The 23241-nt window shown below is 47.7% G+C and overlaps 1 protein-coding gene across 2 annotated transcripts in view; it reads right to left on the bottom strand.

The window, feature by feature from the left end:
- Positions 1-23241, bottom strand: part of TRPC4 (transient receptor potential cation channel subfamily C member 4) — a 202154-nt gene that overhangs the window by 34182 nt on the left and 144731 nt on the right. For both annotated transcript variants that reach the window (XM_058276920.1, XM_058276921.1), the window contains exons 5-8: positions 19403-19542; positions 13876-14189; positions 3798-3993; positions 834-1028 (exon numbers count right to left, since the gene is read on the bottom strand). In XM_058276920.1, the coding sequence (XP_058132903.1) occupies positions 834-1028; positions 3798-3993; positions 13876-14189; positions 19403-19542 (845 nt within the window). The remainder of the gene's footprint in view (positions 1-833; positions 1029-3797; positions 3994-13875; positions 14190-19402; positions 19543-23241) is intronic.

Raw genomic sequence — 23241 nt, 5'->3', positions numbered from 1 at the left:
CAGACTGCACACCGTGGGGGGCCTGGGTTCCACTCCCGCCACCCCGCGGTGACAAGTCCTGGTTGCCCTGTGGGCTCCTCACCTCTGCCCCTCTCTCCTGGGTTGTGCGGCACTGTCCTGGCCCCTGGCCCCCCACAGCAGGTCCCTCAGACAGCTTTTCCCCCTTTCTCAGTTGTTTTTATGAGACTTGAGCCCTGCCTGCCTCCTCTGATGCCACCTTCCTGAAAATCTCCCTAACATTTAAAAAAAAATAACTTCTTAGCCTTTAATACTTTTAGGGGTAGAAACAAAATGTTGAGCAATTGAACATATTCTGAATTTGTTGCCTACAGGTGGTGCAGCATAGTCAAATTATGATATTCATTAAATCACTGGATTGAGATTTTTCCGCACATGTGCTCTGTGCAGGTCCCACGTCGGGCACTAGGAATGGGGGTGACTGAGCCCCCCTGCCCTCACGGCGCTTCAGTCCAGAGAGGGAGAAGCACACAGTGAATACCGAAGCCAAGAAGTGAGCGGCGGTTACAACTCTGAAAAGTGCTAGAAAGCAGGGCACGGAGAAGGGGTTCTCTGGCTGGTCAAACCTTGATTTGCGGCACTGGGGGAAGCCCCCATGGGGAAGGGCGGCCCTGCGTTGTAGGAAAGGGGATTTTGAAAAACCCCTCATCACGTAGACAGTGCTTTAGACATGGCCGATGTGCAAAAGAGTATTCATGAAATACAATCCATAAGGCCTAAAGGGCCAAAGGCCCAAACACATTTCATAAAGACCACAAGTATATCCAAAACCACAGTGGAAAAGAGAGAGTAATACCAACCCGCGGTGTTCTTACCCCGATTGTTCCAAAGCTTTCTGGCTTCTTCCGCATCTTCTTCTTGCACAGGTGGGTCCACAGCCACTTGACGAGGTACCAGAGGGACTTGGGGCTGGGGATGACGTTGAACGGGGTGGGCAGCGTGCCGCCTTCCTCAAAGTAGCTCATCCAGAGCTTGGTGCGGGCGAACTTCCATTCGATGTCCGCGTGGTCCTGCACGGGGGACACGACAGCTGCTGACGGCTTCCTTAGGCAGCAAGGAGAGAGACGCCTCGCCAGGGCCTCTAACCGGACTCCAAGGGGACTCTCAGAACATCGATCAAATTGCTTATGAAAACACTGCCACCTGCCAGAGTCACCTGCATATTGCCGACGAAGCCTTACCCTGGCGGGGAGCCCCAGCTCTGCATCACTCCATCCCCCCCCTACAGTGAAACAGCCATCTAAAGGAACTCCCCGTTCAAGATCCTGAGCGATCGCCGCGCCTGCCTTCCCACAGGGCAGCTCACGACGCCAGTTCAGGAGGTTCTGGCAGCTGCTGGGCCTTGTCCTCACCCAAGGCCTGGGGCCCCTGCTCAGGTGAGTGCCACCTTCCCAGGTGAGTGCCACCTTCCCAGGTGCTCACGGCTGAGCCTTCCATGTCATAGTAAAATCTTACTCGATTTGTTTCCTCATGAGTGTCTCTTGCCCACCTTCAGGCAAAGGACATAAACTCAGGGGGGAGCTCCTCAGCCAGAGCGGGAGAGGCCCTCTGTGACACAACTTTGAACCTTGACACGACCTCGGCTGAATGACACCAGATAAGAGATGGCCAGTTGTTGCCCCAGCCCTGAGGCTCTCTCCTCAACGACTACCAGTCACCCCACTTGATCAGTCTCCTGGGGAAACTCGGAACATTTGTGGCAGTCAGTTACAGCGAAGCCAGCCTCCTCTTGTTAGTCAACAATCTGACTCAAGCTTAACACCTGAGAAGTAGGAAGTGAGAGAAACTGCACATCCAAGTGTTCTAGGAATCCAAAATAGTTCACTGTAATCCATTATTATCAGTAAAGAGACCACATATTTCAGACTAGAATAATTATAAGCTTCATTCTAATATTCTGTAATCAATATGTGGAAATAAATGCACATGCCATCTATTTCTATACTGTGCAATATGGGTTTTAGTCTAGATTTTGGTCGGATTGGGCTTTGAACAAGAACCACAGTGCCTAGGAAATCCATGGCCCTCGTTTCTGCCTAGCAAAGAGTTGACTGGACAGACGTACAGACGGATGGGAACCCGCAAGCTGCAGTCTCCCCCGCTTCCTCTCTTTACCCATCTCAATCCCCTCCTTCTTTCTTTCTAAACAAGATTGTAGATTTTGGCTGCTTGCGTTGTACTCGCAAAGCAGGTACACGTCTTGGCAGCGGCAGTGGAAGCCCGACTCAGCGGACATGGCCACAGCGGAACGGCCGTCGCGGAGACAAAGCCTCGGCCTACGTGTCGCTCCCGCTCTGCCTGACCTTTGAAGGGGTCACACACTGAGGACGATCCCGACACTCGCTCTGGTCTCTCCCTGGGCTCACGAAACAGACTCTCCCCTCGCTGGGGGAGACGGCCCTGCCCCCCTGCTCCGGTCCACAAGCGCTCAGCCGCAGCCCACGCACCGCCCTCCCCGCCCGCGCCTGGCTCTCGCCCACTCGGCTGCCTCACACCCCCCCAAGCCACGTCCTTTCCTCTCTGCTGTCACCACAGTTTCAGTGTGTCTTATCTCCGTGTGGAATTACTCCCTGGCTTTATTTCCCGCCCTACGGCCTCCCTGGATTCTGGAGAGAAGGGGCAGCGCTGACCACGCCAGGGGTGCCTGAAACCAAGCATGCCGTGGACACGACCACGGGACTGAGGGCTGGTAACGGAGGCGGCACGGCTGGCAGCAGGTGCCAGCTGTGGCCGGCATGCTGCTGCCTTCCAGCTGTTGAACTGGCCTGGTTTTCCAGGTGTTTCCTAATACCCTGGAGAAGAGCAGCAGCAGGACAAGCAGGAAAGCTCCAGCGCTGCTGCTCTGGAAACGCCTGGCTCTGGCTGTCCGCAGCAGGGCAGGCCTCAGGCCCTCGGGGGTCGGTTCCAGGAGGCTTAGCGTTTGGGCAAAATAAAGAGGGACTCAAAGAGGACGCTCGTCTCTGTGATGAGGTAACCTAGAAAAGCCCAGACCAAAAGGAGGCAGAAAGAACGTGCCCTCCTCTTCTGGGATAACAGTGTTCACTTCTTGCTGAAATCGGGACATGTGATGTTGCACAGGGCCCAAACTGTTGGCAGCAGTATCTCCGTGGATAGCTTGATAATCGGAGGTTTTCTAAATTCCCTTTTTTTTTTCTTGGTCTGGCAATTAAAATCCACATTTTGGAAATGTGTTGACTTGGGGAATACAGAACTTCTGCAGCAAATATATAGAGACTCTATAAAAACTTCAAGTGTGTAAGATGTTTAAATGAAGTTCTACATATTCACAAATTCAGATAAACATGTGCATTCTAGCATCTAGGTGTGTCTGGAGGAATTATTATGCATTGGAAATATTTTATTCTGTGAATAAGTAAATAAAAATCATCTATTCTCATGTTTTATGTAAGTTTCCATATGTGACAAGCATATTATAAGAAACGTTTGCCCCCTTTAAGACAGGCTAAATAAAATTCAGAGCATACCTTCTCAAAATAATGATACTAACTCTTCAGAGGTTTAGCTGATAGAGTCAAGGATACAAAAGAATTGTAGTTATTTATGTAGAAAATAAGCAACCTGGCAAGAGGGGTTTAGTGTATTTCGTAATCAGGGGGACTAGAGAGCCAAATGTGGTGTAACCTGCTAAGAAACTTCAAGCCCTCCACTCATACTGTAACTCGGATCCGTCGCATCAGTCTAGCCAGCTAGAGGCTTTACTTCCTGTAATGCCAGGGCAGCTCCCTCCGGGGGACACGGAGATAGAGCCGCCGACTCACGGCGATCAGCTGGTACGAGTTGTTCATCATGGCGATCAGCATGTTGAGCAGGACGACCAGCGAGATGACGTTGTACGTCCCGAACATGGTGGCACCAACAAACTCGGTGAACTCGTGCTCTGCCTTGACATTGGTCACGTACAGGTTGATGAGCCCAAATATTGACCAGAACAGGGACTGGAGCGTCTCAAATAACCTGGGACAAAGACAAAGGGACACTCGTAAGGCCAGCCGCCCTACTACTAGAACCGTCATATGATAGGATGCCACACCGGATGACGGCTATTACTACGCATGTTTTGGCGAACTTACAACACATAGCAACAGTAAAATATTTTAGGAAGACTATAAACTTAATAAAGAGAATTAAAGCAAATCATTTTAATCACACTCCACAAACAGTGTACTTATTATCCCAGGGTCCTAGGAGCTTTGAAAGCTGCACTGAGTCTCCGAGGTCACAGAGGCAAAATCTGGCCAGAACGGTTTCCAAAAATCAAAAGAAGAAACATATTTGTGACATGTGAAAATTACATGAAATTCAAATTTCAATGTCCATAAATAAAGTTTCATTGAAACAGCCACACTCATTCATTCCTAGACTGTCGAGAGCTGCTGGTGTACCGTGAAGGCAGAGCTGTGTAGCTGGGACAGTCACACGTGGCCTGCAAAGCCTGAAACAGTTACTATCTGGGCCTCCACAGAAAGTGCTCGCTGACCCCATCCGAGGGCACTCAGCAACAACCACTCAGCGACAGACCCTAAAGCACAGGCTTCGAAAAAAGTCAGTTCCACCTGGTTTTGCTTTTGGTTGTAGGAGGATTAAAAACAATGTCATCATTGTGGATGTCAACATTTATCATTAAAATGGCACATAGTGAATCCAGTTAGATGGCAAAGTGCCTCAGAATGCTGAGACAATCACATTAGATGTTGTTTTATATTTCAAGGAACATTTCATTCGTTCCAGCCATGCCATGAACCCTCTGTGATTTTACTGAAAGTCATGTCTCCTTAATTCACAACAAGAAATGGGAGCAGAAGCATGTGAAACAAAAGGGACACAAATGGAGACCTGTTTATTTCAAGAGACCCATTTTAATATGTTAATAAAAAGCAGAGCTATTTAATGCCTTGGGAAATGGTTAAGAAAAAGACAATATTTGAAATATTTTGTGAAAAACACTAAGTTAAATTTTTTAGAAACCACAGAGCTCTCTCCTGCCTGGCAAGGTGACCAAGGGGGCAGGATTTCGTTTTAGGGAGCCTCACGAGTTCGGACCTTGCTGATGGGTTAACAGTGACACTGTCCTGTGTGTCCTCCAGCGGAAGGGTGGCCCTCCTGCAGACCCCTGGAGACCCCCACCCTCAGGCCTGGGCCAGCCCTGGTCAAGGGGGCTGAGCAGTGGCCCAGGTGTGGCCTGGTGTGAAAAGATGAGCCTAGGCAGGCAGACTGCCCATCAGGAGGCCTGACCTTAGAGGCATCAGGAAAACGTGGCTGTGGGAAGGGGCTGGCGGGCACGGGGTTAGGAGAAAGAATCGGGGGTGGCTGGGGCTACAAGGCAGTGCAAACTACACCGCAGGGAAGGGAGGATGATGCACGGCCGCCGATTAGCGTGCTGAGAAGGACACACGTCCTTGAAGCACATCGTGCCGGGGCTCAGTGGAAGCCGCGCCTGCTCCTGGGGAGCCGGCGTTTCCTGCAGGTCTCCCCTGTTGACCAAACCCCTGCTCAGGGACCAAAGAAGTGCCATCCTGCTCATGATTCTTACAACAAAACTCCTGGAACTTGAAACAAACCGTGGATTCCTGGTTCTTAAAGCAGTGAAGTCTAACTAAAGACACCTTCATTAGCATCTAGGGATTACTTTCCCCAAAAGAGTAAACAACCGCATGTTTTTAACTGTCAAATTGAATTTTAACTATGGGCTATAAGATTTAATGGCTCATTTATTTATTTTGCCAGGGCTGCTGGTCTGACCGACTCCAACCAGGGCAGGACCAGCTGCAGGAACGGCCACTTTGCAGCAGCTGCGTGCACGCCTCGGGGGCACCCAAGGTCAGGTTCCCACCTCTTTAGGGAAGGCAAATCCAGCTCACTGGACTTACACAAAGGCCAAGAGAATTCACGTCTTGCAAACTTTCTTAGGAAAAAAGTAAGTTTGGCCCATGGCCAAGAGTTCTTTATTTTTAATAATTTAAATGACAATTTCCAAAGCAATTAATAGTGTCATTTGACTATTGTTAAATAATTGTGGTCTTTCTTTCCAAATAGCATTTATGTTTACTGTGGATAAACAAATACAATTGAGCTGGTTCTCCCCTGACACCCATGGCAGTTCAGAGGGAGTTAGAAGTTAAGTAGCATAAATAATACAAAAAAGTACATCAAGTATTACCGCATAAATTCCAGGACGGTTGCTTCTTCAAAGGTTCAAATAAAAACAGTGATGCAGAATAAATGGTTTGCTATGGTTTAATAGCACTTATCTGCTTCTGTTAAAATAAGAACTCCCAATTATTAGAGAATGTTAGTACTTTCCTTAGCAAAATATTTATTTAGGTGTTTCAGTTAGAATTTGAAAAGGAGGAAAGTCAAGAGAAGACAACAATTTGTGGTTAACTATGGTATTCATTCTTTCTTTCTTATTGTTATTTTCCTTTTCTCTTTTCAGTGGAATGAATCAGTGGTGAGATTTGTAAAACTGTTTCCCTTAATTAAAATATATTTACTTCTTAGATAAATTAAGATCCTGGTATCAAGACCTTGGTGTTCCTTATTGAATTGTTCTTTTATTATACGGATTTTTTTTTAATCACCTAGCTTAACACATCAAAGCCATTGCTTCCAGAAGTGTTCTGATAACTAGTGATTCCCACATCTGCTGGCACCGACACGGGCCAGCTCCGGCTGGGTCACCAGCTGCTCCTTAGACGCGCGCCTTGGCCACCGCCTTCCCGCTCGCAGTGAGATCCCCACAAGGCTGTCAGGCACTAGCACGTCTGGGGAAGGCGAGAGCCTGGAGCCAGCCGTGGAGACCACACTGCCTTTCTAAAGAGAGCGCTTTGTCCATTGCCCTTGGAAGATACTTCTCAACTTTTAAAAATTAGTTTGCCTCCCAGCTTAGATATTAACAACTAGAGAAAGCGGACTAGTAAAAAGGCACTGTATTCCACAACTGAGCTTTTCCTGTAACTCTTGAATAAACCTTGAGGAAACATGAATTAATATGAGACCCTTCTGAACACGATATAAGATTAAAATAAGCACAGCTGACCCCAGCTGGCCAGTTCCAGTCATTAGGAATGCAACGCCACTATGCACAAGGTGGTTTGCTTCAGGCCAAGACAGGCCTCTCACGGGACGCATGCCCTGCCACCTCACGGGACGCACGCCCTGCCACCTCACGGGACGCACGTCCTGCCACCTCATGGGATGCAGGCCCTGTCACCTCAGGGGACTCAAGTCTGCCACCTCACGGGACGCAACCGTGTCACCTCACGGGACGCACGCTCTGCCACCTCACGGGACGCATGCCCTGCCACCTCACGGGACGCAGGCCCTGCCACCTCACGGGACGCACGCCCTGCCACCTCACGGGACGCACGCCCTGCCACCTCACGGGACGCACGCCCTGCCACCTCACGGGATGCATGCCCTGCCACCTCAGGAGACTCACGCCCTGCCACCTCATGGGATGCAGGCCCTGTCACCTCAGGGGACTCAAGTCTGCCACCTCACAGGACGCAACCGTGCCACCTCACGGGACGCACGCTCTGCCACCTCACGGGACACACGCTCTGCCACCTCACGGGACGCACGCCCTGCCACCTCACGGGATGCAGCCCTGCCACCTCACGGACGCACGCCCTGCCACCTCACGGGACGCACGCCCTGCCACCTCATGGGACGCAGGCCCTGCCACCTCAGGGGACTCATGCCCTGCCACCTCATGGGACGTGCCCTGCCACCTCACAGGATGCAGGCCCTGTCACCTCAGGGGACTCAAGTCCTGCCACCTCATGGGACGCACGCCCTGCCACCTCACGGGACGCACGCCCTGCCACCTCACGGGACGCACGCCCTGCCACCTCACGGGATGCATGCCCTGCCACCTCAGGAGACTCACGCCCTGCCACCTCATGGGATGCAGGCCCTGTCACCTCAGGGAACTCAAGTCTGCCACCTCACGGGACGCAACCGTGCCACCTCACGGGACACACGCTCTGCCACCTCACGGGACACACGCTCTGCCACCTCACGGGACGCACGCCCTGCCACCTCACGGGATGCAGCCCTGCCACCTCACGGGACGCACGCCCTGCCACCTCATGGGACGCAGGCCCTGCCACCTCAGGGGACTCATGCCCTGCCACCTCATGGGACGTGCCCTGCCACCTCACAGGATGCAGGCCCTGTCACCTCAGGGGACTCAAGTCCTGCCACCTCATGGGACGCAGGCCCTGCCACCTCAGGGGACTCATGCCCTGCCATCTCATGGGACGTGCCCTGCCACCTCACAGACACAGGCCCACCACTTCACGGGCACAGGCCTGCCACCTCACAGGGGATTCTCCTGCCCAGAGACACTTGGCTCCATGGTGGGTGCAGAATGATTTCAGTGGCTAAATGTCTGGTTTCCTTAGTGACAGGAAGCATGGGAAGACGGGGTAAAAAGCGCAGAGGGGGCCTGAGGAGCCTCCGCATCCGCCCGAGGCTGTCCGTAAGGTCCGGGAGGTACGCGTGGAGACGAGTCCAATTTGGAGGTACGCGTCTGGGGACGCAGCCTTCCGTTCGCCACACGAAGATGGGTCACCTCTTAGTCACCAGGCCAGGTGCAGAAGGGCAGGTGAGTTTTCCCAGGACGTTGTGAAGAGTGTCTGGCAGAGCACGCCGGGCTCTCACTATTTAAAGAGCAGTCATGAAACCAAACTGCCAAGGAGAGGGCAGTGAGAGGCGGAGCGCGCGGGTTAGCACGGAAGGTGAAGGAGCACAGCGTTTCACAGAAAGAAGTGTCAGCGTCAAAGGAAGCAACCCCAGAGCACGACAAGAACAGATGGACGTCCACGGGTGGAACGGTGTGGAAACTCTAGACGCCACTCTCAGGGCTGGTTTCCTGGGATGATGGAAGCAGAAGCCAAACTGCAGCTGCCGGAAGACTGATGAGAGGCAAGAGAGCAGCCTCTCCACAGAGGCTTCCTTTAGGGTGGGGGGACAGAGGGACAGGCACGGTGGCGGTGGGGACTCGGGGCGGGCAGGCTCAGCGCACGTCTGCTGCCCGAGTGGGAAAGGACTGGAGAGGAGACCAGGTGAGTCCAGGTGCAGAACACGCTGCAGTGTTAATAAGGCAAGAGGAGGAGCGGAATGTCCTGTGGTTTGTGACGCGGCCGCACCGCGTTAGGAACTTGACAGCCAACGACGATGCCTTTTAATGCTCGCGTGGAAGAAGAGCTCTGAGATGGTGGGTAGTTAAAAAATAGCCTCGATTCACAAAAAGAAGCCTGAAGACGAACAAAAGCACAGACGTACAATGCAGCACGGGGCCTGGGGGCGCCGAGGCAGGCTCTTCCAATGACTGTGACGCCCATTTGGCCAAAACTGGGTCACCAAAGGACAGCTGACTTCAGCCCGTACTTCCTGCTTAATGATACTAAAGATTATTTTAGTTTAGGAATATTTTTAAGCAATATAATTTGTGGCTTCAAGATTTTAAACATAACATTTTTTGTGATCTATGTATCTTCAAAAAAATACAATAAAAAAAATGATGGAGGTAGGGGGTGGGGTATATGGGAACATCTTATGTTTTTTAATGTAACGCTCTGTGTGATCTATTAACTTTAAAAAAGATAATTAAATAAAATTTAAACACACACACACAGAAAAGATTTATATTCAGTTATCTGTTAAAAATAATTGACTAGAATATGTGATTTATTTAAGTGTTGAATAATTTGGCCCATAATAGTTGAGATTTCCAGTGATCTGTTGCTTTTCATGATAATATAGGAAACCATTTATATGGATAAACTAAAATAATACATATTACAACAATCCAGTGCAGCTATCTGCCTTTGGAATACAATTTATACGAAATAGTTTGCATCAAAATTCTCTGGCCACACTTTCCTTGGACAGATACCCCACTTAGTTGGTGGCATGTGAGCATTAACCAAGAAACCAGCAGCAGGGAAGGGGTTCCTGGGACTCTCGGGGGGAGGACTTGGAGCAGGGAACCCTGCTGACTGCAGAGGATCGAGAGCACTGAGGAGGGGGGTCTGGAGGCAGAGCTGTCCCCCGCTCGGGAGGGCCTGGAGGCCACAGCTCCAGCCGCTGTTGGAGGTCCTCTCGGGGAAGCAGAGCAGGGCGCCGGGCGAGCGGCCGTCCAGGCTGGTGGGCGCGACCTGCAGTTTGCATCAGGGAACAGGCGCCAAGAAACGGCCGTGAAATCTGAGCACCAAAGGGTCTCCCATCGGAAATCCAGGGGGCCTGTCCGGGGGGTTCTCACTCAGGGAGGGAGGGAGGGCGACCACCTAAGCTGGGCGAGGGACCAGCAAGGCCACGACAGAGGAGCAAGGAGGCAGCCTAGGGTCAGAGTGGGACGTACTCAAGGCCACGCCGGGGGGAGCAGGAGCGGCGAGGGGCTCTGCTGACCTCCTGCCCAGGTCCCGGAGGAGCGGGAGGAGGACGCGGGAAGGAGGACACAGGAAGGAGGACACGGGAAGGAGGACTGCCGCCCAGGGCGGGAGCGTGAGCAGGCGGGAAGGCGGTGCGACGGGACCGGAGCTGGGACGCTTTTTGTTTTCCGTGTGACTTACGGTCTGCACCACATCTGTTCCTGCAAGGATTTCAGTCCCCTGAGGCAGCCGTTAAAACTGAACACACGGGGGAAGCAGACTTGGCCCAGTGGTCAGGGCGTCCGTCTACCACATGGGAGGCCCGCGGTTCAAACCCTGAGCCTCCTTGACCCGTGTGGAGCTGGCCCATGCGCAGTGCTGATGCGCACAAGGAGTGCCCTGCCACACAGGGGTGTCCCCCGCGTAGGGGAGTCCCACGCGCAAGGAGTGCGCCCCGTAAGGAGAGCCGCCCAGCACGAAAGAAAGTGCAGCCTGCCCAGAAATGGTGCCGCACACACGGAGAGCTGACACAGCAAGATGACGCAACAAAAAGAAACACAGATTCCTGTGCCGCTGACAACAACAGAAGCGGACAAAGAAGACGCAGCAAATAGACACAGAGAACAGACAACTGGCGGGGGGAGGGGGAGAAATAAATAAAAAATAAATCTGTAAAAAAAAAAAAGATATTTAAAAAAAACTGAACCCACGGATCAACACAAAGACCAATTAAAACAGAGTTTACATGTTGGTACCACAGACAAGAGAGATGCCAAACCACACTGTCAAGAGTGATTTTAACCATAAGTGATTTGGTTTAAGTGAAGTTAGTGACTTCTTCCCACTTGAGAAGTTATTGAGCTCTTTGTATTGCATAAAATTCTATCATGACTCATGAACAAAGCCTGACTTTTAAAGCCACTCTAAGAGCAAAATATAAACTATAATGTAAACCATTGACCTTGGTCAGCAGCCGTCTGTCAATATTAGTGCATCAACTGCAACAAATGTGCAGCCACATGTAAAATGCTATTAAAAGGGAGAGGAAGGGGGAGCTGAGTGTATGAGAATCACCTTTATTTTCTAAGTGACTTTTCTGTAACCTAAAGCTTCTTGGAAGATAAGGCAAAAAAATGTAAGATACTGGGGGATCTTAAGAAAGAAACAATCACTGCGCACAAAAGATAACAGATCTTATAGTGATGAAACATTGCAACAAGTGTATTGTACTTTATTTTCTACTTTTTTAACATTTATTTTTTATTCTTTTTATTTTTGTGTTTTATTATTATTTTATTTATCTTTTAGCTTTGTTTTGGGGGAGGTTTTGGACTGCAGAAGGGTCACATCCGTGGAAGGGGAGAATCACTGGTGTCGGGTGTCAGTGATGGGGGATGTGTGGGGAGGGGTGCACCTGGGGCACGTCTCTGCGGCATATGCATATGTTCAAGAGTTCATGGGGTGCTGTCTCGGTGGGTGGGGACCCACACAATAACCAAAGAATATTGACTTCCCATCCTGGGGAGTCCTGCTACGTTCTCTAATAGAGCAGCAAGAACCCCGAGTACACGGGCAGTGCCTAGGAAGGAGGACAGGCCGTCACACCAGGCCCTTGCTATTGATGGTTGTACTTACGAACCTTTTCTCAAGAAATTGAAACTTAGCCTAGTACTATATACTGCCCAAGAGTTACCTCTTGAAGGCCTCCTTGTGGCTCAAATGTGACCGCTTTCTAAGGCAAATGCACGACTTTCCCCGCAAATGCACATGACTCCCAGGAACGAGCTTCCCTGGCACCGCGAGATTATTACCAAGCACCAATCAGGCTCAAGCAGGGGCTCCTGAGGCTCTAGAGACATCTGGACACCGTAAGCAGGGCAGACAAGCTCAGGAATTCAGCACCCTGTCAGCAGGCTTTACCTTGGAATACATGCTCCCCAATGTAATGGAGTTAGACACATTTACAATTTCCCTACACATGACTCATCTACTTCTTTTATTTGAACCTCTAATTAGCACTATACTCATTAAACGTATGTCGCAGAGGTTTAAATCTTTGGTCTGTTCATATGCCCCGAATCTCAGCAGAGTTGCAATACCTGCTCTCCAGTCCATTGGACTTGCCCAGGATAACGAACAAGAGGATGATGATGGACAACACCCATCCCCAAAACAGGGAATGTCTGCAACTGCAAGCAAGAGAGTTCCACCCATCTGCCCCATGGGGTCTAAGCCCCCTCTCAATCAGAAACAGAGCAGGCATCACCATCCCCAAAGCCCCAAGGCTGAGGAATGAACAAACATAAGGGAGATGCAACTATGGACTAAGGTAGACTTATCATTATTCTAGTGATGGAAGAACTTGTAACATTGAGATAAAGACAGTGGTCTCCAGAGGTTCTGAGAGGGAGAGGGAAGTATAGGTATGACATGGGGTACTTTGGAGACACTGGAATTGTCCTGCATGATGTTACAATTATGGATACAGACCGTTATACATTTTGTCAAAACCTATAAAACTGTGCAGTGCAAAGTGTAAATTATAATGTAAACTATAGCCCATGATTGGAAGAAATGTTTCAATATATGCTCATCAATTGTAACAAATGTATCACACAATGAAAGATGTTGTTAATGGGGAAAAGCATAGGAGTGGAAGGGGATAGGGTATATGGGAATCCCCCTATATTTTTGATATAACATTCGAGTAATCTAAAGCTTCTTTAAAAATAGTTAACTAAAAAATAAAGACCATATTTTCACCTTGTGGTTACTGTGTATCACCTAATTTTTAAATGCACCTGCAGAGCAGTCACTTGTTGCAGTGGGAAGGAAACAAGCACAAATGCGAAGAGGCCAGGCGAGCGTCGCATGCAGCCATGAGCCTGCACTGCCTGCACCTGCTGTGAGGACTCCTGGCAGTGGCAGGCGTGGCCTCTTGCTCGGCCAGGCGTCAGCACATGGTGTTTCCTGGGCATATTATGGCCTAGGTTAGCCCTGGGTTTCTATCTGGATTATTTTTAGATGCTTAGGTTGTTGTGGGGACCAGAAAATAAAAAAGACAGGAAGGGAAGTCAGTGTCTGGAAACCACATGAGGAAAGACTGGAAATAATTTGGGTTTTCTTACATGATTGGTTCTATTTATATTTCATTTTGCAATTTGCTTGTTAAGTAATAGTGATCCATGAGTTTTCTTTTCTGTTCCACATTTGAAAAGGGCCTATACGGCTTTCCTTTTTATGAGGTCATTTAAAAGAAGAGACCACTTTACTACAACCTAAAATAAATGTATTGGATTTTTTTCATTTATATTTAAAGCACATGAATTCTGTTTTCTGCTTTAGCCATAATTTTAATTTCCCATTTTCTTTCCAACTACTTGTCATGTATTTTTAAAATTCAGAAGGTAACACACTCTAAATTCTGCCCAGTGGCCAATACAAATGTGATCCGACTTACGTTGAAAATGCATTATTCTGCTTTTCACATCGTATGCCTTTGCAGTTTAACCCTTTTGTTTCTTCGTAATAGAAGTACAGTTGGTTTAGGCCATTTGCGAATGCTAGCAGCACAAGGCAGTAAATGAAGAGGAACTTCAAGATGTCCAGGAGCATTCTTCCCAGAGAGATCTGCAGAGGTCCCAGGTGAGAATTTGCGGTGAACAGTGAGATCAGGCGCAGGGAACTGAAGATGTTGGCGATAGCAAATAACGCCTCTGCCACGAGCGTGGGGTGCCACATGTCCCAGGATTCTCGGGGATTAAGAGCACTGTACTGGAGAAAACGGAGGAAAAAAGAGGAAAGTAAACCAAACACATGCAAACGAATGTCCCACGTTCAGCCCTGGGACCACCACTGCCAGGGCGCCCACGTCCTCTGTGATGGTGGCAGCGGGATCAACGACACAAAAATAAAAGCATATAAAGTCATTTATAGTTGATCAGCCTTGATCGAAGTGACCCGGCCTGTCCTCGCCATTTGTCCTATCGGTTAATATGTGGATGACATCTCTTCTAGAATGTTCCAGTGGAATTTTAAAAAAAGAAAAGGAAATAGGTTATGTAAAGGAAGAAAGCACATTTTTATATTGGGAATATATGGCGTTTCATGATAACAAGGAAGATGACACTATAAAAGAAAACTATCAAATTTTTAACAAAATAATCAATGGCCCAATTTAGAATATTTGACACACTTGCCTGTTCTAGAGGAATACAAGTAGGACACAAGTAAGAGGAAGTCATGGTCTCTTGTTTGAGAAGCAGGAATGATAAAGGCATAGCTGCTAGGGTTTTCTCTCTGCTATTGTCTACAGGTAAATAAAACCCAACTTGGAAATGGTCCTGGCAGCCATTAATTGCTAGTTTTTTTTATTTTAATGTGGTGAAGATGTAATGCTTATCTGAACCTTCTTAATTAAATAAAATACATGATCTGGAAAAAAAAATTTGCTACTTTTAAACTTTGATCAGCAATTATTTTAAAAGTTAAGACTTAATTAGAATGGAAGCCTTGAATTATCTTGATATTGAGCCTTATAACGAGCACAATGAAATCTGTCCCTTGAACTACTGAGGTAAATACACTCTCTGCAATACCGCGTAAGAAACCCTGGGACTAAACCATCTGAGAACTCACAATAAGTAGAATGCTGCCACCCCACGCCTCGCTGGGTCAGGGCGGCTGGAGGCGAAGCTGCCACGGCACAGGCCACGGCACAGGGATGGGGGGACTGTGGGGCAGAGCCCTGCTCGGTGAATCCTCGCAGTGGGTAAGACAGAAGAGCACGGTTTTCCGTCTACAAGAGGGGACACTGGACTGTGCCCCAGGTGATTACCCATGCCTGCTTCCAAGTGCTGGACTCGTGGTCATCGCTGGGAGCGAGGCCACAGGGGATGTCCACATTCCTGCCAGGTGAGGGTTTCTGAGCAGGCGCTGTTGGCATCTGGGGAAAAGGAGGGGTGGAGGAGCTCAAACTCCAAGTGACAGATGCGAGCCTGGGACAGGGCCAGCCCCCTGGGGCCAGCTGCTTACATGCTGAGAATGGCAAGCACAGGAAGTTTCCAGGCCCCCAAGAAGGTTTGTTTACGTTAGAAAGCTAAGGTCTTTCTCTCCTTCTCCAGGGGGGAAGGGGCACAGCTGGCACCGCTGCCCGTGTGGGCCTGAGCGCCGTCTCAGAGCTCCTTCCTGGGCACAGGGTATCCTGGGCTCTCATCGCCCAGCCCTGGGGATCGGGGTGTGGCGCACCGATGCTACGGCTGACGTGGAAATAAAGAGGCTTTCTGTTTTCTGATCCAGAAATCTTGTGTTTCCTGTCAGCATAAAATAAATAAACACGGTGATACAAATTTAGTATCACTTGATTTCATTCTTTTGACTTCTGTTTTCTTAATTTTTCTCCTGTAGTTCACATGTATACTTAGTTTTTTTTTTTTTTTAAATACAGTGTTTTACAAGGTGACTTAAATCCTGACAAACCATGATAGCCTGTGAACTTTTGGAGACTAGCTGTAATTCCTTGGTCATTCCGTGTCCTTTCTGAACTTACTGGGAACTAACAGATGAACCTGACGTTTTAGCCTTTTCTGGCTCTACGATCTGAAACTGCCTTCAGGAGCTGTGTGCCTTCCCCTCTGCCCCCTCGGCCCTCTCCTTCGCAGGCCCCTCAGCCCTGAAGGCTGAGCTCTCCTGCCTCCTCGCCCCTTCCACCCGCCCTCCTGGAGGTTTCCCTGGACTCCAGCGGTCACTCAGGAGCAGCGGCCCCGCCACACAGCCCGCCCCGCTCCCGACAGTCACCCCTCACTTCCTGCTCCCTCGGCGGCTTCTCCCACTCAGTGTCCCCCAAGTCCCCTCTCTTCCTTCCTTCATGTTTTCTGATGCCAGCGAAAGGGAGCAGGCGCCAGGGTAGCATCTGGGGTTCACCCTGGAATGTCCTCTTCTGGAAGGCCCAGCGTCTACACCCAGACGGTCCTGAGGCAGCTCCTCCTCCGCCCAGACCTCACTAAGTCGCCTCCTGACTGCTCTCCGCCTGAGCCTCACCTCCTCGGTCTCCTGCCACTTCCCCCGGAACGATCGGGCCCAACAGCCTGCAGGGGCTGGGCACTGCCTGCGGGGAGGGTCACGTTCCTGCAGGGCCAGGCCTTCCCCTGCGTCCCGGGGACGCCACTCCCCGCCAGCCACACGCCCTGACCACCGTGCCCTTCCACGAGCAGGGCCCCTGCTGGAAGGAGTGTGGTTCTTCCTGGTGGCTGTGACTCGCCCGCTGTTACTGATGGAGGATTTACTGAGCAGACGTCAGCCTGCGTCAGGCTCTGTGTAGGCCCCGGGGTCACGTGGACACCTGAGGACACAGACCTGCCCGGCGTTAGGGGAAGGAGAGACGGTGAACCGGCGGCGCTGGTGCTGCCCTGAGCGAGGCTGGAAGCCTGCCTGCAGCCCTGTGCGAGCAACCCCCGTGGAGCCTCGAGCTACCCGGCTTCAGCCCGTTCAGGTTCTTTTCTAAGAGAACAGCTCCCTCTGCAGACCCATCTAAGAGTCCTGCTGTGGGGACCCTGAATTCCCTGTCAGTTTCCGGTGTGCAGAGCCGAGTCTCATGGAGTTTTAGACACTGGAGATCTGGACCGCTTTATATGACCTGGGGCCAGGAGCTGTAGCCGTACCCAAAAGCACGGCTGAGGGACAAGGTGCATCATCTGGGGGAAATGCCAGTTGCCTGGCACAGCTGGGACAGGAGGCTGGGGAGGAGGGACGGGTCATCTCAGAGAAAGGCGCCCACGAAGCGCTGAGCACAGGTTGTAAGAGGAAGATGGACGGGGTCAGACATTCCCATTGTAAGTTCCTGGAATGCAGGAACACATACACTAGTTCATTTTTATACCCTCTGTGGCCTCTCATGCATATTTATAAAGTCGAGTAATCAACTGAGATGAGTAATGATTAAATCAATATAACATGAAAATGCTTGTCAGCTGAGGTTAAATGGAAGACCTATGCTAGTTTTAATGTGTGACTTACGAAATACAACACCAACAGCTTTCCCTTCCAATGGATTGTCAGATAATAAATAGCAGAAGACAACAGGAAGATAAATGATTCTCCCCTGTTGTAGAAACACTTGATTGGACAACCAGGATCCAAAATTCTACAGCTCTCTGCCACAGAACTAAAGAACATCTTAGAAAATCCCATATAATTTAGAAGTACACTAGTTACACCATTTATGAGATAGAAACAGCATTTCTAGCTGATATGAATGGGTGAGATTAATGAACTGATTAATGAGACATATTTACTTAGAACTGCTTAAAAGAAGGGTGCTATGAAAAACATCCATCCTGACTGTTAAAACAAATATTCCTATTCATAATAATTTTCATCTTTTAAAATATTATTTAAATTATACAGTTGAAGAAGAACAGGAATTTAATCATTCCTGCCAAATGACTGAAGATAAATGAAAGGGACACACTCTAACATATGGAAAAGAGGCTGGGTAATAGTTAGGCAAAAGCTGCAACCAGTCCTAATGAAACTGAAGCAACAATTTACAATCACGCCCCAGGCGTCAACAAGCTGCGGATGAACTAACACTTCCTAAGGAGTGAGAAGAGGAAATGATTGACAAACCTTCCTCTTGAGGACTGGGAGCAAATTAAAAAGAAATCCACAGTCCATGAGCTGTCCAAGGCTAATGAGTCGAGGTATCCAAGGAAACACTACAGAATCCTGCGTGTAAGGGGGAGAAAACTGCCCTCCCTAGAATTGCATGCTCTGCCTTTGTTTGTGCGATGTAATGCTGTTGCACTGTACGTAAAAATTAAAAACTACTGAGTGCTTATGTTAGCTTCCATTCTAGGAGAGTGAAGGCATTTATTAACTTTAATCCTCACAAACATTCTACGCGCTTGACCAATCTGTTTCACAGAGAAGATACTGAGGCACAGATGAAGGTACTCGTCCTGAATCACACGGGAGGGGAGTGGTGCGGCCGTCGGTGTGGACTCCGCGCCCGACGCTCGCCTGGTCCTTGGCAGAAGGGCCTCTTGGGTGTTTCCAAGGGATGCTCCTTCCAGGCGGAGGAGCTGCAAAAGGCTGGAGCTGAGCCAGGGCAGCCCTGTGGCCAGGCAGTTCCAGAGGGCGCTCCCTTGGTTGGACAGACCAATCACAAAAGTGTTCCTGCGTTTTTTTGTTTTTGGTCTAGATCCATGGCCTAGCCAAAAAGAACCAAGGCTGGATTTCTGTTGCCATTTCTACACTCCTGGAAGGAGGTAGAACCTGCAGTTTTCATTTTGACACAAAAGTTTTAAAAAGAGGAGAAAAGGAAATAGAGAAAAAAGAAGGTAGGAACAGAGAACCTAATACTTTGGTGTGTCAAGAGTCCCCCAAAGTAGAAAATAATTCCAATTGTCATGGCAGGAAAAAAATATTTTATGTAAATGATATGGTTTGGATGAGACTGATGGTGTACAAACTCTGGGGCAGTAGTGGGTGTGCTGTGTTGCAGGGGACGAGTAGGAAAATTATATTCTGCTCCGACTATGTCAAACTATTTTAACTGAAATAATTTCAGTGCTTCCAGGGAGTGTTATTCTGATATCAATGAAATTTTATGTTACTTAAAACTGAAAAAAAAATAGATATTTGGTGGCCAAAATTTAAACAGTGTCTCAGACAGAATTTCTTGAAAAAGGAAAGGATTAGAAACTAGAGCAGCTATTGTGAATGATTTTGAGGCACTATTCAACTTAGACGCAAGAAAAGTAGGTGATTTCTTTTAAATGCTCATTGAAAGTTATTTTACGACTGTAAATTACTTATTGCCTATGTATTTTACACATATCCTTTGTATCAATAAAGTCCTAAGCTGATTAATATCACATACAGATAGGTTAAGCTCTAGGTACCTATATTAAAATATTAATAATAATCAGATTTATATCAATGGTTATCAGAACTCATATTTTACCGAAGGCATAGATGATACTTACCTTCACAAATGCAACAATTTTCAAGGAGATTGTTGCTAAATATAAGGAGTTCATCACGAAATCCATTAGATTCCACCAATCGTGGATGTAATCTTGCAGTCCACCATCCCACATTTGTTTAATTTCTCCCCATATAAATCCTGCAACGATACACAGATTCACTGTAAGTGTGACTTTCAATCAAATCACTAAAGAGAGAGAGAGACGATTTAAGAATTACAGAATCTTGAAGCTGTAAGAGACCACATAATTACCCTAGCGGGGATCTCTGTTTTTTATAGGCAAGGGTTTTGAGTCCAGCCAAGATGGAAACTTTCAGAAAGACCCTCAGCCGAGGGGAAATGGGGTGGTTAGTGCAGCCTCACCTTTGGGAGTTGGATAATTTCCTAAGAATGTGCTATTTTGAATCCAACTGTAATTCCTCTATAATCATATATTTCTCTTGTGGAAAACATGTTATTTCCAGGTAACATATAACTTGAACCTTGAGACAGTTTTCTCGTTAGTCAAAATGATTAAAAGATTCATGAAAAACTGTGCCTCCTACAAACCTAACTGACTTCAGACAGAAAAGGGGGATGCTTTGTTCATCGTCAGCATTAGCAACTTTATGATCTGATTTCAGTTCTGGAGAGAAGATGGTTGCAAAATTCATGATAATTCCTTAAAAGATTTTATAGCTAGCAAAAAGTTTAAAGCTATGGCCAGAAAAAATATAAATCCCTTTCAATGATTATAATCACATTTTTAATAAGAAGTGTCTTATTTTCCAATGAGCTGCTTATAAAATATCATGGTAAATCATTATTTTACTTCTATAATCTTATTAAAATTTTATTAAGCTATGTTTAAAGCTTAATGATGAGAGAGACATCAAAGTATCTGAGAATCGGGAAATATTAAGAGTATGCACATGCTATTATAACCATATTAATGCAAGTGAACATTGAGACAGCTTTACGGTAAAAATGATAGTCTGCAATGTAAAATGTCTAGCACAGACTTCCATGTCTGTTGAGGATATAGAAAGCTGGAAAGACTACTGCCCCTGCACTGAAAACAAGAAAATCTCGAATTAGTTACAAAATCATAATTTTTATTGAGCTCATCTGAAAGCAGAGGTCACAGAGACACCTGTGAGGAATATCCTAAATTCCAAGAAATGCAGTTCCTCCAAAGAGAGACAAGATGCACCCATGGGGTCCCTGTGGCAGGGGCAGGAGGAAGAGACACGGCATGGTACAAGAGAGGAAGAAGAATCCTGAAGAACTGCTTCAACAAATCCCTAGAGGCAGGTGTGGGCCAGCAGGAGAGGACGGAGCCCTGGGCAGCAGAGCCTGCATTATCCGCCCCAGTCACCCCATGCCTGCTCTGAGGCCTTCAGGAGCTGGGACCCGCTGTGGGGCCTAGGAAGCCCCTCTGGGCTCCTCTCCCTGGTCAAACACTTAGGCCCGAGGGGAGAGGCAGGAAACTTGCCTGGGCCCAGGGTTTACACCAACACAATCAGAGACTGCCCACCCTGGGACGTGTCCAAGAAACCCTGTTCAACAAACCTGCAAAGTTTGTCTTTTTGAGAAGGAGGCCAAGAATCTTGGAAAGTGCCCAATCGCCAGCTCCAGGCAGAGAAGGCCTACCTAGGTCCAAGTCTGGACCAGGACGATGAAGAATCTCCTGAGCCGTCATACACTAACGAGCACCAGCTGACAACCACTGGAGGAGGGGCACCGGCACGGGCAGGGACCCCCGAGGCCCAGTGCACAGGAAGACCCAAGAGGAGGATGGAGTGGGAGCACCGAGAGGAACTCTCCTACCCTGAGCAGAAGGGTGGCGGAAGTCAACCATAGCAACCGAAAGCCCACACCAGCAACCCTAGACTAAACTGCCTCAGCCCCTCATACCAGTGTTCTAGCAGAGGGCCATGTCCATTTCCAAGCACAAATGCCATTTCATGCTTTCTTTAGTCCTCTGCAAATGCTGTCCACACAGAAAGGCAGGACTAAACAGCTCATTGTCAAGAGGCAACTCAGTCCACAGCATGGAGTAGAGACCACCCCAGGTGGAGGGGGATCTAACATAACCAATTATTAGGATAGCCGTAGAGTGAAAGATGAACATGAGGAATTTCAGCAGAGACTGAAACTTTATGAGAAAAATGGAAATGCTGAAAATGAAAATGAGGGTAGCAGAGAGAAGCGTAACTGACGGGCTCCTCACCAGATGAGCCACGGAGGCAGCGAAGGTGGAGGTGAGGCAAGGGGATAGCGGAAACTGAAACGAAGAGAGCAGACAGAGCAGCAAGGTGGGGGCAACAGGAAATGAACTAACCCACACGTAAATGGGGTCCTGCACGAAGCAAGAGAAAAAATGGAAAACGGAAAAAACATTTGAAGAGTTAATGATCTGTGATTTTTCAAAATAATAAAAGACATCGAACAACAGCTACATGAAGCCCAGAGACTCCAGGCAGAATGAACACTCCTACAAAACACACACGCACCTCATGATGCTCAGTACTCAAAGACAGAGGATGGAGATGAAGGCCCTCCAGGGGAAAGAGACAGGGCAGAGGAAGAAAAAGAGCGAGATGCATTTTTGTCAGGACCTGTGCAAGCCAGAAGAGAAGGTGGTGACCCTGCAAGTGCTAAAAGAAAACAAGTGTGTCAGCCTGGAATTCTATGCAAGGCACAAGCTCTCAGAAATGATGATGAAATACTTTTTCAGACAGACAAAAGCTGGGAGAGTTGATTAGCATCAGATCCATGTCACAAGAAATGTTAAAGGGATTCTTTCTGAGACGACTGGGATACACTGGACTGAAACTTAGGGTTGTAAAAAGAAATGAAGATCTATCTCCAGAAATGCTTAAAATGAAAATATATATCAATATTCCTTTTTTACATTGAATTGCTATAGCAGATAATTGACAGTCTAAAGCAAAAATAGTAGCAATTTATTTCAGGATGATAACTCATATAAAAGTAAAATATATAAGAACATCAGCACAGAAACAGTATCATAAGTTTCTTACACTACATATAAAGCAGGGTAACATTATTTGAAATTATTTGGTGAAAATTAAAGCTTTATATTGTAAATCCTAGGGAGGCACCTTAAAATAATTTTAAATGTATAAATAAAGATCCATAAAATGAAATAAATGTGGAGTTACAAAAATAATCCAAGAAGAGACAAAAAAAAAAAAAAGGAAAAATGCCACAAAGAACAGATAGAGCAAATTGGAAGAAAAACAATAGTAAGGGAGTAGATTTTAAATTTACAAGTCACAATAATTTCATTGAAATTAAAAGACAGATCTGGTCAGGTAGGACAAAAAAAGCAAGACACAACTATATGCTATCTACAATTCATTGATAGGTGAAAATAAAGACATACCATGAAAGAGAGCTCAAGCAGCTATCTTAATAACAGAAAAAGAAGATTTCAGAAGAAGGAATGCAGAGGGATATAAAAGTAGGATAAAAAGGTAAATTTACTAAGCCAAGAAGCCAGAGCAATCTTAAATGTGCAAGCAACTAACATGACTTAATATTAGAATTGCGAGGTAAGAAACAGACAAATGTACAATCATGGTTGGAGACGTCGATATTCCTCTTTCTATCAACAGAATCATTAGAGACATGAAAATTATTAAGACTATAGAAGACCTGAATGGTATCAACCAATCTGACAACAGCAGAACATATGTTTTCCTCCCAAGTGTCTATGGAACATTCACCGAGATGGGCCATATTCTGGTCCATAAAATAAACCTCAAGGTATTTATGGGAACTGAAGTCATACAACGTGTGTCCCCTTATCAAAACAGAAATCAACAACAA

This window comes from Dasypus novemcinctus, chromosome 15 (assembly GCF_030445035.2).
Source record: "Dasypus novemcinctus isolate mDasNov1 chromosome 15, mDasNov1.1.hap2, whole genome shotgun sequence".
In the NCBI taxonomy this organism is placed as follows: domain Eukaryota; kingdom Metazoa; phylum Chordata; class Mammalia; order Cingulata; family Dasypodidae; genus Dasypus; species Dasypus novemcinctus.
Note: the sequence above shows the minus strand (reverse complement) of the source record. Positions and strands in the feature narration are given on the sequence as shown.